This window comes from Limanda limanda, chromosome 4 (assembly GCF_963576545.1).
Source record: "Limanda limanda chromosome 4, fLimLim1.1, whole genome shotgun sequence".
In the NCBI taxonomy this organism is placed as follows: domain Eukaryota; kingdom Metazoa; phylum Chordata; class Actinopteri; order Pleuronectiformes; family Pleuronectidae; genus Limanda; species Limanda limanda.
Genome location: NC_083639.1, coordinates 17,884,680 through 17,898,285, shown reverse-complemented (window position 1 = coordinate 17,898,285; position 13,606 = coordinate 17,884,680). Strand labels below are relative to the sequence as shown.

Here is a 13,606-nt window from a genome sequence, read left to right as displayed (position 1 = left end):
AGCCTGATAGCTTGAAATATGGTCCTTTTGGATGCTCCTTTTTTCTGTCGGCTTATAATGGTGTTTCCTGAGGCCTGGGAGAGAAATAGCGCACCGTCAGAGCATTTTAACATAAAAGTTCTTCAGGCAGAGGTCAGGACATCAAATGAATCTGTGGAGCAATTAAAAGGCCTGGATTTTTTATATCCACTCTTGGGATCAGATATGACTTCAGCTGGGCCCTCCTGTGTATCAGAAGACAAATGTGACTCAGAGAGGCCAGTCAATAGTTCAATTATCTGACGTCTGTCTTGCTTAATTAAACATATAATTGACCATCCCAGGACTAATGATGGCCATCCCATTACCCATGAATCCAATGGATTTGGCATAACCACCACTTGACCTCGCTGTGGATCTGCTGGCCTCAGGTACAGGGTCAGAGTGTATCTACTGTTCACCGCTGTGACACTCCCTCGCTGCTGATTTCCCCGTCGCACGTCGCAGGATGTTGCTCTCAGCTCTGCCAAAAACAGTTGGAGGGAAAAATGCAATTACTGCAAGATTATCATACTGCTTCCGTTTGACTTTTCTGACTGAATTCATGAATATATATGAATCCATCTTGCATCTCAATCTGAAACCCCTCCCGTACAACTGAGCGCCCCACATCTATGTTTGGCTGGTGGCACTTTCTTTGTTTCCTCAAAGTGTGTTCTTACTGGAAGATTAAAGTGTTGCCCTGGAAAACCCACACCATAATTCAAAAAAGCATGAAACATCAAAAATACCAGCACACTTTTATCTTTGTTAAAAAAAAAATCTACTTCCAGAACTTTAAAGAAGTGTGCCATGTGGAGGATGTGTTTTTCTTTAATACTGCTGGTGTCAGGTGAAAGCCTCCAAAATGTCAGATAAAACACAACCTGTTTTTTTAGCCTGATGACTGAGCATTTTTTAAGTTTACCCAGTTAAATTCTAAAACATTTTCATGAGCTTCAGGCCCTAAAGGACCATTAAAATTGAATGAATAGTTAGACAGTCTCTTGCCAAGCCTTAGATGAGAACATTGAGACCACTCTCCTCTGTCTGTGAGGTATGAAGCCAGAGCCAGGAGACAATTAGCTTAGCTGTAGCTAAGTCACTGTGCCTGGCCAAGAAACTGCTTCAGCATGTGACTTCCTGTAAAAATGAAAAATACAGTATGTTGTTCTCAAACATCAGTTTGTGAACAGATGAAACAAGATGGGGCATTTAGAGATGTTGTGAGATGTAGGTTATAGTCAGGCTTGCTTTTTAACCAAGCTTCCCCTTTTTTTTTAATAGTTTTTTAGAAAATTATTAATAATGTTTGGGAAATAGCCTTTCACAACGAGAAAATGTTTGGAACATTCAGTGAAGGGGTGGTATCTGTGTGAAGCATGCAGGGGAAGGACATCATGTACAAGTTCTGCTGCAGAAAGCATGTTCTTTTGTTTACAGGACATTGTTTAAAGCACAGTCTACATGTATGGCTGCTTTCTTTCATTCGTTTTGTTTTTTCCCTGATGCGTGTAAGAATCGTCCTCAACTGGTTCGCTTTAAATTCTCCAAACATTTTACTGCTGTTCTTACATGGGTTCACTCTGAAATTTCCTGGAATTTTTCACAAGGGTCTTGCAGGAAAAGTGACAAGGACATTTGCATTCTCACACACATCCTCTTTAGAAAGTTTTAGGAAAATGTCTGATAGCTAACACTGGAAACTTAACGGACAGACATATCTATCTTTTCAGCTATCCCTCAGCACAAAAACAACGAGGATTAACAAATGTCAAACGCTTCCTATGAATTGAGGTTGAGCAAGTAAAATCCTTAATTTGATATTTAAAAAAATAAAAGCAGATGTCTGAGCTGTTTATTGGCTTTAACTGTTGTTTTTAGTGTATTTAAATGTATTTAAATATATAGAAAACACAAGGTAAGCAATTCAACTAACTCATTAATAGTATTATTGCAGTAATTCAAATGTTAGATTAGATACATTAATACTTCTCAGTTTTTAATGAATATGTCCTACACATTTTGGGTTCTTGTTCAAATATAGACGATGCTACTCTAATCAATTATGTTGATGACTTCTGTACTCTGTACATTTCATAACACTGTTTAACCCAATTCTAAATGCCTACAACACCTGATCCCATCCCCCCCTCTCTCTCTCTCACACACACACACACACACACACACACACACACACACACACACACACACACACACACACACACACACACACACACACACACACACACACACACTGAATGTATCACCAACCTTTGGACTTCACCACGACTCCCTTTAATAGCTCAATCTGACGGATCATTTAAAAGCCCGCTGAAACAGACAGATGGGTAATGGATTGCATGGCAAATCAATGGCCGGATCAATGGAAGACATGCATCAATAAATGGATAGAGAGCTGGTGAAATAGACACCAGAGTTAATGTGGAACAGTGTAGAACATCATTGTGCAGAGCTCATGGTGGAGACGGCTAATACGAATCGCCCCGGCTGATAAGATGTCCTTCTGAATAATGCAGACAACAAACTGACAGTGATAAGCTAAACTTAAGCTTAGCTGCTACAGTGTGGCTGGAAGAGAGCTGCGTGTTTAGTGCCCACCCCCGAAACACACGCACACACACACACACACACACATATACACACACACACACACACACACACACACACACACACACACACACTCGTAAAGGCAGCCACCAGCAGGACAATTCCTCTGCAGACTGTATCTCCACAGCACTTTCCTGCCAATTTACACAGCTATAATCATGTGACAGTCACAGTCAGACTGAGGCCGTGGTGAACTGGACTGTGATCACAGTGTCAAGGAAACACAATTGCAGAAATGTAGCAATTTGTACCAAACAAACGTCCCCTGGAATCCTCTCTGTCTTCTGTCCTAACCGGGGACATATGGGCAAACACTGTGGGCTTCTTTCATTAGAAAAAGGAAGTGTTTTTCTGCTGATACACAATCTGTAGTGTTATTATTTCAGCTTTATACCAGTATGCTGAGCTAACGTGCTGGGACACATGGTGTTGTGGGGGATCAGCTCGCCACAAGTGTTGGAACGTATGTTGGACTCAGGTGGCGTGGTGACCGTGGTCTGACTCATCGCTGCAGCACCGGACACTCCAGACTTGTGGTTAAAACATCGAATCACGTGAGGCAGCCCACTCACTGATAACTACACTTTATACTGGTGTCAGCTGTTGTGAAGAGGCATCGCAGTAAACACAATAAATGCAATGTTTCATAGACCTCAGCTTGCACTCCTTGGACAAGCAAGTGGCAAGACACTACAGCTGTTTCTCGTGGGCTCGTGCCATAAATCTCCAGTGAATGGCTGGTTTAAGGCTGGGTGCTAAGGAGCAGCTGTACCCGTCTAAAAATAGCGACAAGGCTGCTGCCGGACTGCGTGTTTTTAAAGCCCAACATGCAGCTTAATACAAAGAGCCTATCAACAATACCTTCCACCTGCATTAGTCTGGCTGCGGCCTGTACTTGCCTGACATCAGCAGCGCAGGAAGTGATGGACTGTTGTGCAAACCGAACGTCTGCACGTCATCACTGCGTCTTTGACTCACACAACCAAACACCGGACAGATCCTGACCACATAATTCAGAAACACTTTATTTTCCAATGAGCTGAACATTCATTATCAGTGTGTCGTGGCCTGAGGCAGAACGCTCCCTCCTCAGTGTAGTGTCAACCACCGGCCGCCCTGATGGAAAACAAGGCCAAGATGGCACAGCAAACACCAAATCATTATGACAGGCACAGTTAGACAAACTAGGACTCAGCACACTAAGCACATTTTATCAGTGTTTCCCTCAAGTCAGGTTCTTTCTCCAAATTAAAGAACAGACTGAAACGCCTGCGAACAGCGCTGCTTGTTCAGGATGATGATAAAAAAGTATGTGCGCACATACATAAGAGTACACAGTGTGTATTTGGGTGCACGCACCTGTTCGGGTGTAGGCTACTGTAGGGTGAATGTATCTGCTAAACACAGAGGCTGGCAGTATTTAGAGGGGCCAAATTGCACCTCTGGGAGTCACTATAGCTCACAATCTGACTAATGAAGGCCAAGTAATCAAGCTTCAAACTCATCAACCATGTTTGCAGTAATTAAAAGGTTTATGCTCAGCATCAGGAGAGCTATTTAACTATGTCAGTTAGTGTCAGAAGCCAAACCTGATGTTCGTTACTTCCACAAGCCCGAGCCAAAATCCGAACATCTGACAGTAATTCCACTGTTCTAATTGTTCATTCAGTTTATATGATAATGAAATAACAGAACCATCGTGCTACAGTTAGAAGTCCAATCTGTGCATTCACGGCCAGACACAGAGGGAGACGACACACACGTACACGGTGATGGATATAAACCCGATAATCAATTACATGGCCGGTGCTGTCTGTCTGTGTCATCCTGATCTATTTTGTCCTGTGGGACTCTGCAGAGCTGTGAGGATGAGAAGGAGATGCTGCCATCGTATCACACACAACCGGGCTATTTTTTGAATATGCTAAAAATGTACAAAATATTCAAATTAAGTAATGTATTAAAATAAAGTCACATTTACACCCAGTATGTTGTAAAAACCTGCAGAAAAATCTGATCACTACTGTTGTTCCTGATTCTGCAGCTGTGATTTATCATTATCTTTTTTTTTATATTTCTTTGAGTTTCATCCGTGACGAAAGTTACTTCTCCAATAGTGAGAGAAAGAGAAGAAGGTATCTACCACTGTTTATCTCCACATCCCTAATTAATAATGAGAACAAAATTACAGTCATTATCATTATTGTACATATGAAATAAGAAATTTAGGTTACAAGAAATTTTAGTACAATTTTAACAGTAGTTAACCACAATAAAACAAGAAGAGATAAAGAAAAGAGAAGAGAGTGATATAAAAAAGAGAAAAGGAGAGAGAGAATAATTAGATACATAATTGTATTTGGTTTGGCTTAGGGAGTATCCTAAAGTAAAGAGTAGGCTATTTTGTTTTGCTTTTTATTTCTGGACATTTGTTTTCTGTTTCCTCTTCAATCCCTCCTCAGACAATTTGGCCACGTTTCTAATCCTGTCATTTACCTAACTCCATTTTTTAGACTTCTCAAATTGTGACTTATTATTATCAAGCTATATGCGTGCTGACTGACTGAATAAGAAAACACACAATATTTGGTTGGATATAATGTTGCACCTTCTGTGACACATGCTGACATCCACAAGGACTGTAATGTACCCAGCATGCAGCAGGAGAGGTTGTGCCACAATTCTCCGGGGATCACCATTGACCTGAGGAGGACAACTGATGGTGGCTATTTCTGCTGTGTCAACCTTAAATCGAACATGAACGTGTTACAGCTTAAAAACAGTGTGAGAGGCACCAGAATGAATGTATAACAAATACATCTGTGAATTGTGATAAATCCACAAAGTGTTTGTGGTAAAAAAATAATAACAAGGTGCTATTTTGTTCTAAGAAACGAGCCCTGGGTTTTTCTAGATTAGCAGCCCTTCTCTGTGAGGGGACTAAAGCAGGACAAACTGTGGGGGAAAGGACAGTGAGCTTGTTTTAGCTGAGGACAGGGCTCTCTCTGGTGGCTGAGTGCTGCCACTGACGGCCACTGACGCTCACAACAACTGGGATCCTGAAATGTGTTCGGAATAGGCACTTTCTATTTAAGAGGGGAAAAATCAATTAAAAAGTAAATCACAGATATGGTTTTTTAATTGTTGCATGTGAAGTGGAATATGTGATGTTCTCTATTTACCAGTGAGCCGAGCCTAATAGGTGCAGACTGTTGTGTTGTGGATCCCCTGCTGCTTCCTTGATTGCAGCCAGTGGTTGCTTTGCAGCAGCCAATTACAATCAAATACCATTCTCTCACATATCACCACCATTGTATTTACTTGTACATCGATTCCCTTCAGCGACGCCATTTTACATAATGCAGAGGCTTTTGATGTGTTTGCCTGGTAGGAGATACACGCGCCACAGGAGGACCCACTGAACGGCCTGCTGTTTTTTCCTTATTGCCATGTAATAGTTTCAAAGTCTTGGCTGTGTTAAGTCTGAATGATAATGATGAGGCCTGCTGTAAATGGAAAACATTCATAACAACACCACTTGTTTTTAAATTAGTTCTAGTTTTTTCTGTTTTTCTATGATAAAGTTTTATTCTGACCTTTTGCTACATTAATCTGTCAAACAAGTCTTGGGGTGATTCCAGTTTTTCTCACACTATATCAAATAATGCCAATATGGTTCAAATTGCAATTAATCAATGTATTAAATAATAAATATTGGGTGAGTCATCTCTGTGACCATAGCAACAAGCAGGTAAATTATGGAAGAGGTCCTCAGTATGTACACACAGATAAATGTTCTTAAAAAGTAAAGGTCCTTGTATTTACAGTCTTTTTTCTATATTTTCTGATATGATAGGTCAGAGATTAAACATGCTCATCAGGGAAATAATAATAATGACATGTATTACTGTACAACATCCAATAACTGTTTCTAAATATTTATGTTAGCCTATTAAATATAACTGGGTATCTAAAGTAGAAATACTGTATTGTTCTGTACATTTTTCAATAGACTGTTTTCTTTATAACCTGAATCCCTAAGTTTCTTATATTTAATAATACCCATCTGTGAGCAAAAAAAACCTTGAGCTTATCAGTTAATGAGAGTATTAAGTGGTTCTTCATCTGTAAGTATAATCTTGTGATCTGATTCCTGCTCTCCATCGTGTATTAAAACCACATACGTGCCTCCTTCCTTTGTCAATGAAGCTATCTACATCTTGATATGCAGTGGCAACACCTCATCTCCTCCATATAGTTAAACATTATTCACATAAAAACTCAGCACCAGTAATTCATTTATAAGAGGGCATTCTGGGCACTCTTCAAACTAGATCTGATAACTTTTGATATTCACAGCGGGACCTTTTTGCTTCGGTCTGAGTCATGGAGATTGAAAGGCTTCATAACTCACATTCGTGCCAGGCCCCGTAGCACATGGTGCCGATGATTGACTTTGTGTGGAGATTCTGAAATTAACTAGATTGTTGTTAATGTAGAGCTTCTTATAAATGCCAATCCTCTCTTGGAGTCCTTTCAAATTATCTGTGCAGAAAATAAACATACAAGGAATTGGCAGTTGTAAAATCCTTGTCTGCTTAAAGAAGTGATTGAGCGTTCATCCTAATCTATGTTTGTAATCTTCCACAGTTTCTACTTTACATACACCCTGAACAACGAATCAATTCTGTCTCCAAAATTCAACTGGAGGAGCTGATTGCAGTTTTAACTACGATGCGGCTGAGTGGAACACAAAGGGTGCACACAAGTAAGAACAAGAAGACACAAAGACAAAAGAAATGAGCCCTCATTTAGAAAAAAATACTTTTTTCATTTATTAGCAAGGCACAGTGAGAGCCAGCTGCTCTCTGGAATGAGGATCAGATGTGGCTACAGCAGTCAAACGTGATATCACCAAAACATGCATTTTCATTCACACTACAGTAAATATTTTCCAGTCTTAACCTCTTCAGCAAATGATATTCATTAAACTGACATGGTCAAAAAATATTATTGCACAGTGTCTTTGGTCACAATTAATGTTTGCAAAATCACTTTCAGCCATGCATTATAATTTCCCCAAAAATTGATTTGACATGGACAGGACACAGCATGAAAACGTCTAAAGTGGGCAAAGCAAAAAGGCAAATGGAAAAAAAAAGCTGCGTGAGCCAAAAGCGTTTATATGAAACAGAAGATCCACTAGAAACCTTGCAAGAGCTCTTTGTCCACCCCCCCATCATCGAAAACCCTGCAGGAAAACTAGTGTACACATCTGGCTCTTGGCCACGTGCCCTTGCCCGCACTTTCAACAAGCAGTCTGGGGTTCTGTTGCTCCTCCCAGTCTTTGTGTGCCCCCTGCCTGCTGTGAGCGCCAAGCCCCTGAGTCATGTTTGTGACGTCTGCTAGCTCTCGCCTCTGGGACAGTGTGGTCATCATGTGTTCCAGCCTGGAGCGGATGGTGGAGTAGTGGTGCTGGCGCTCCTTGGTCAGCTTGTGGAAAGAGTCCTTCAAGGTGTCTTCTGGAGCTGCCTGGGTGGGCGAGATCTGTCTGGACTGCGAAAAGGATCGAGAGGCGTCCTGGTTCTGTCCTGTGCTTGCCTGTGTGATGATGCCGGGGTGGCGTGTGAGCTGGAGGTCCGTCTGGGTGTCACTGTCCGTCACTGACCTGCTGGTCTGAGTGGAGGCGTGGCAGGAGACGGTGCTGGGTATCGCTGGTTCTTTCCCTGGTAGCTGCTCTGCGGGTGAAGGCTGAGTCGTGCTACCAGCCAGGATCTCCTCTTCCTCCATGTGATGCTGCCCCATCCAGTCCTCACCTATAACGGAGGAGTCCGACACTAGGCTGGATTTACGGCGATCTGGAGTTGAAGGATCAAGTGTGAGCTGCTGCACCGCTAAGGTTTGGGGCTCGCGGCTGGGCGTGCTGGTCAGGCACACAGAATCCATAAGCCTCTTTCTGGCCAAGTGAGGGGAGGAGGTGACCGAGTGCCTGATGAGGAGCTTCTCATAGATGCCGCTGTTTCGGACACTTGGAGGTCCTCGGGTGTTTATGGGTAGAGACTGGGCGTAGAGGATGCGGAACTCCTCATCGAACTTCTCTGTTATCTGGCCAGAAAGCTCGATAAGATTGCTGCTGTTTAGTTTGCCATCAGTCCAGTTGAACCTGCACAGGAGTAACATTAAACAACATGAAAATGACATCCCATTTAGTATTTTTGCATTTTTTACACTAGTCTGGATTGTACTAGTCTCATCCTATCCACCGTGTGCCTTATGACTGCATACTATGTTGTATTGTGTACTATGTATTGAGTCCTGAATATGTTGCGTACTCATACGTCCTGTCTACTTATATGTTTGCACAGGGGATCAGAGAGAAACAGCATTGCAATTAGGGATGGGGCGTAAAAAATCGATTCAGTTACAAATCGCGATTCTTGTGAATGACGTAAAAAACATATTTATTGGTTTATACCGGGGGGGATATATTGGGGGAGCAACATCACCCCAGAGCATGTTGACCAGCTCTTGTTTTTGCACAAGAATCTAAACATACCCAAGCACTAGCTTTGCATCGGCTACATGCAAACAACAATATCCTACTTTTTGTTTATTTCAAAGTTTATATTTTAAGTAAACTTTTATTCATTCTATTTAATTTACCTTTTATTTATTGTTTAAAAGTAGCCTAAGTGGCATACATTTCTTAATCTGTCAGTTTGTGTGCAGTTGACAGGGGCTATACAATAATAGGGCACATTTTTATTTATTTTCTCTATTGGCTGCCCGGCAGTCATTAAGTTAATGTTAATATCTGAAATAAAACTGGTAAAGCTCTAAGTGAATTTGACTGTGTTGTATTTGAAGGAATGATTCAACATTTTTCCATGGTCCAGGATTTAAAAAAAAAAATAACCAAAAGAAATACCAGGAAATCGTAATATCGAATCGCAATACCCACAGAAATCGCAATACATATCGTATCGGGATGTCCCTGCCGATTCCCGTCCCTAATTGCAATCCTGTCTATGTACTGTACATGACTTTGACATTAAAGACTGAAAGTAAACTGCTACATTTGCTAAAGAAAAATTTATATTATTTTACACCGTGGTTTGAGGCATTTCCACTTTCCATAATAGCAGACTTTAGATAAAATGGTTAGCAGGCTGTTACCTGTAGGAACCTGTAGCGGCTCTGTTTCCATCAATCAGCATGAACCTCTCGTGAACTTCCCCAGTTATCCTCGCTCCTGATCTCATGTAGTAAGTCGTACCGGTTATGGTTCGAACTCTCATTTGCTGTAAGGATTCAAAAAGAAAGAACAGGAATGAGAGTTAAGTAAAGACCTAACCAGTCTTCAAATCTTAAAAGGTGCTACGTGTAAGTTTTCTCTGAGGCTGAAAATGGCTCCTTGTGGGGACTGGGGAGCAGGCGGTGGTGGTCGCTTGCCAACAGCTTCAGCCATCATTGCATTTACGCGACAAGATGTTATAATACACCTCCTGAAAAGCACTATTTCAGGGCAGAAAGGGAAACTGATGCTGTATCAGGAAGTGTCAAGAAGGTCGTGAAGGTAAAGGAACAACGTCTTTTACTTTCCAACTAGATTGTTAAGCAAACGGCTTTGAATGCAAATATTAGTCACCGCAAGAACTTAAAAAAAGACAAATGTTAATGTGATGCCATCTGATGATCCTGTTGTGCACACACAGCCACACCCAGTTTTACTGAACCAAACACATACCCGAAGGTCGTCCAGATGAACACCGACATTTCTGCACATCTTGAGGAAAGCAGGAGCACATGATTGGTCCAACAGGATGTAGACAGGGACGCTGCGTTGAGAACAAGCCTCCTGAAGATCTCTGAAGATATCCAGGTCTGTCAGGGAGTCTGTAACTATGGCAATCACCTGTAGTGGAAGAATACAGAGGTAATATAATAGAATTCTTTCTAGGGCTGCAACCGTGCTTTCCAGGATGTAGCAAATGATTGTGTTTTCATTATTATCAAATGCAAGGCCTTATTCAAACAGAGCAGCGAATCTCTGTCCGACACCATCCCTGTAATGTGTATGCTGATGAGCTTTCTATTGACTGTGGTCTGTTTCCATGGCAATCGGCAGTAACGCTTGGTCAGCAAACAATTGACTTCTGTATTGGACACAGGTGCACCGTCAATTTTGCCTCCATTTTCCTGTGTGGAGATTTCTCTTTTTCACGAGGAGGAATGGAATTTCACATGCTGCGGTAAAGGTTGTGTGGGGAGGATTAGACATAAATGTTTACATACTTTGGATTTATTGCTTTTAACTGGTGTTACCCACATGCAGCTTTGTCTGGAGTTCCACCTTATTTGGATGATATGTCTCGGTGCTTATTTTTAAGGGAAAATGTGCAACAACAGAGTTAAATTTGAGAGATTTACAGGCCCATGCCGGTTCAATGAGTTGACCAGTGACAATGTACACGCACAGTGTGTTGTTACAGTCAGAGGCCCCTGTGTACAATAAAGACTATGTTCACTGGGTGATCTCTGAATGACAATACTACATTTCAACTGGTAGCGAGACTGAAACTACTGGTATACCGCCATCGTCTAGCTGTGAACCAGGTTTGAAATCTAGGGTTTCCAGATTGCCAATGAAAGGGAGAATGCAAATGTTCACGAAGGGGAGCAAAGCATGTCGAGGCACATCTGGAGCGCAGAGCTCACGCAGGCCTGAGGTGCTGCCGGAGCTCCAGACTCTCCTTACGCTCCTCACGCTGGAATGTTTCTTTTCAAAAAATCGAGACGGGAATGACAGCTCCCGCCAGGAACAGCACGGTGAATTTGAATGCTGTGGGGAGTTTTTTTGTTTGTTGTATCCTTTGGTCACTGCTTCCTTTTTAATCAAGATTTAAAAAAAAACAAAAAAACTCAGCTTCTATTATTCTGGCTGATCAAGGACATTCCATGGGGACAATCTGACAATCTGAATCTGTATTTTTAAGGATGAAAAAGATTTAGAACTTGAGTGTGCCTTCAGAAATATTTAAATAAGTAGTTTTATATGTATAAATACACACACAAACACACACTTATTTTGTAGTGGGAGGCCTATTTGATAAGATATTGATTTGCACTTTTATCACTTTTATCACTTTAGTACGTGTACACTTTACTTCACATAAAACCTATGCTGCTATACGTACTGTACTTGAATCTGTTTACTTAGAATTAGGAATGTCTTGTTGTCTTATCCGTTGTGCCCCCTGCACTTTATGTTTCACCGTGGGAGAGTGAGAAACGATATATTGATTTCTTTGTATGTCTGTACATGTAAAGAAATTGACAAATAAAGCTACTATACTATACTATACAATTTGAACACAACTAAATCAAACTAAGTCTAGGACATCTAAACAAAAGGTAACCAGGAAATTAAAGGATTTTGAGCCACATTGAAAAACAAATGACTGATGATTTGAAAAAACTAATCAAAATGAAAGCTAGCTATAATATGTTTGACCTTGTAGGAATCAAATATTGACAAAACATGGTACCAGTCCCTGCAGGGGGGTGATTTTGTTGGGGAATAACAGAATCATTATGCAGCTGGTGTGGAGCTGTCAGGTAATGATTACATTGTAGCACATTATCCCATCGTGCTCACCTCTCTGGCACTTTTGATCATGCGCCTCGCCGCCTCCTTGCAGCTGTAGATGCACTCCCCGTAGCTGGGCTGGAAGTGAGCCACGGCCCGGGTGACTCCCCGGTAGGAGCCCGCGGTGAAGGCGGGCCAGCCGATCTCCAGCAGCGGCGGCTCCACGTCCGACACCTCGGGGAAGTAGGTGACGGAGGAGCAGTCCAGGGAGCTGCTGATCGACTGCTCCAGCGAGGGCTCCTCCCCGGGCACCGAGGCGCACCGGGACAGCACGGCGCTGCTCCGGATCCGCTGGATCTCCTCGTCTGACAGAAAGTTGGGGATCCGCTCCTTGGCGAGGAATCCCAGGAAGTGGTCGACTCCTCCCGCCAGCAGCTCCTCCAGGGCCAGCCGGTGCCGCTCGTTGTAGACCTCCTGCAGGTTCAGGTCCCCGGTCCCGGTGCGCTTTGGAGTCAGGCTCAGAGGACAGTCATCCAAACACTGCGACAGAGCCATGGCTGTGTGTGCTGGGTCCCCACCTGGTGCTCACCTGTCCGCTCCGGCTCCGCTGCAGGTGCCAGGTGACGGCTCTGACCTCCACGGAGTCACATTCGTATTCCTGGTTTCCTCCGCTCCTCTGCGTCCTGGCTCCCTATTGGCTGAGGCGCAGAGGTTGAACCTGAGAAGCGTCTCCGGGCTGGTCCAGGCAGACTGTCAGTCTAATGTACAGCTCTGTCATTGGCTCGTTTGGAAGCAAACAAGCCTCCTGTGCGTCCCTCTGCTCTGCCCTGATCCGGTTACACCACAGAGAGCAGAGTTCTCACTCTGACACTTATTCCTGGTCCTCGCACACGCTGCCAGTCCTCTCTCTGCTTGCAGTGAGGGGTCTCTCGTTCACTTTAATATAAGATAAACATGCAGGAAAATAATTCAGCCATCTGCCCACTCGCCTCTCATCTGTCACTCTGAGGAGAGCTCATGAAGCTGTTTGCAATCACGAGGAGCAGCAGCACTTTGTGTTTCATGGCGTGAAGCAGTCACATGCAGCACATTTCCCACTATCTGAGGCCCAGAGCGATTTAATGCATGAAGCTGGTCGCTCATCTGTTTACAGGACTGAAAAACAATCATAAATAATGGTTCTAATTCCTGATTTTGCAGTAAAGAAACTTGTGCCAGCTTACACCAAGGCATGGCGGATTTAAATGTCTACATTTATCATATATGGATATAAAAGCTTATTTTATTGACGTGTTATTGTAATTAAAAAATGCCTATTTAACCGTCAACACGATGTTCTGTCACGCCACAGTCACAGATTGTTACCAG

The 13,606-nt window shown here is 42.6% G+C and overlaps 2 protein-coding genes across 2 annotated transcripts in view; one reads left to right on the top strand and one right to left on the bottom strand.

Annotated features, from left to right (window-relative positions):
- The window catches only part of zhx3a (zinc fingers and homeoboxes 3a), a 46,433-nt gene that overhangs the window by 17,827 nt on the left and 15,000 nt on the right, over nucleotides 1-13,606 (top strand). Inside the window, exon 3 of the mRNA XM_061069096.1 lies at nucleotides 7,300-7,417. The gene's annotated coding sequence lies outside the window, so the exon portion shown is untranslated. The remainder of the gene's footprint in view (nucleotides 1-7,299; nucleotides 7,418-13,606) is intronic.
- fam83d (family with sequence similarity 83 member D) lies at nucleotides 7,459-12,917 on the bottom strand. Its single transcript, XM_061069100.1, has 4 exons — nucleotides 12,308-12,917; nucleotides 10,397-10,564; nucleotides 9,826-9,950; nucleotides 7,459-8,812 (listed from the first exon to the last, which is right to left on the bottom strand). The coding sequence occupies exons 1-4, from the start codon at nucleotides 12,791-12,793 to the stop codon at nucleotides 7,912-7,914; spliced, it is 1,680 nt and encodes a 559-aa protein (XP_060925083.1). The 5' UTR covers nucleotides 12,794-12,917; the 3' UTR covers nucleotides 7,459-7,911.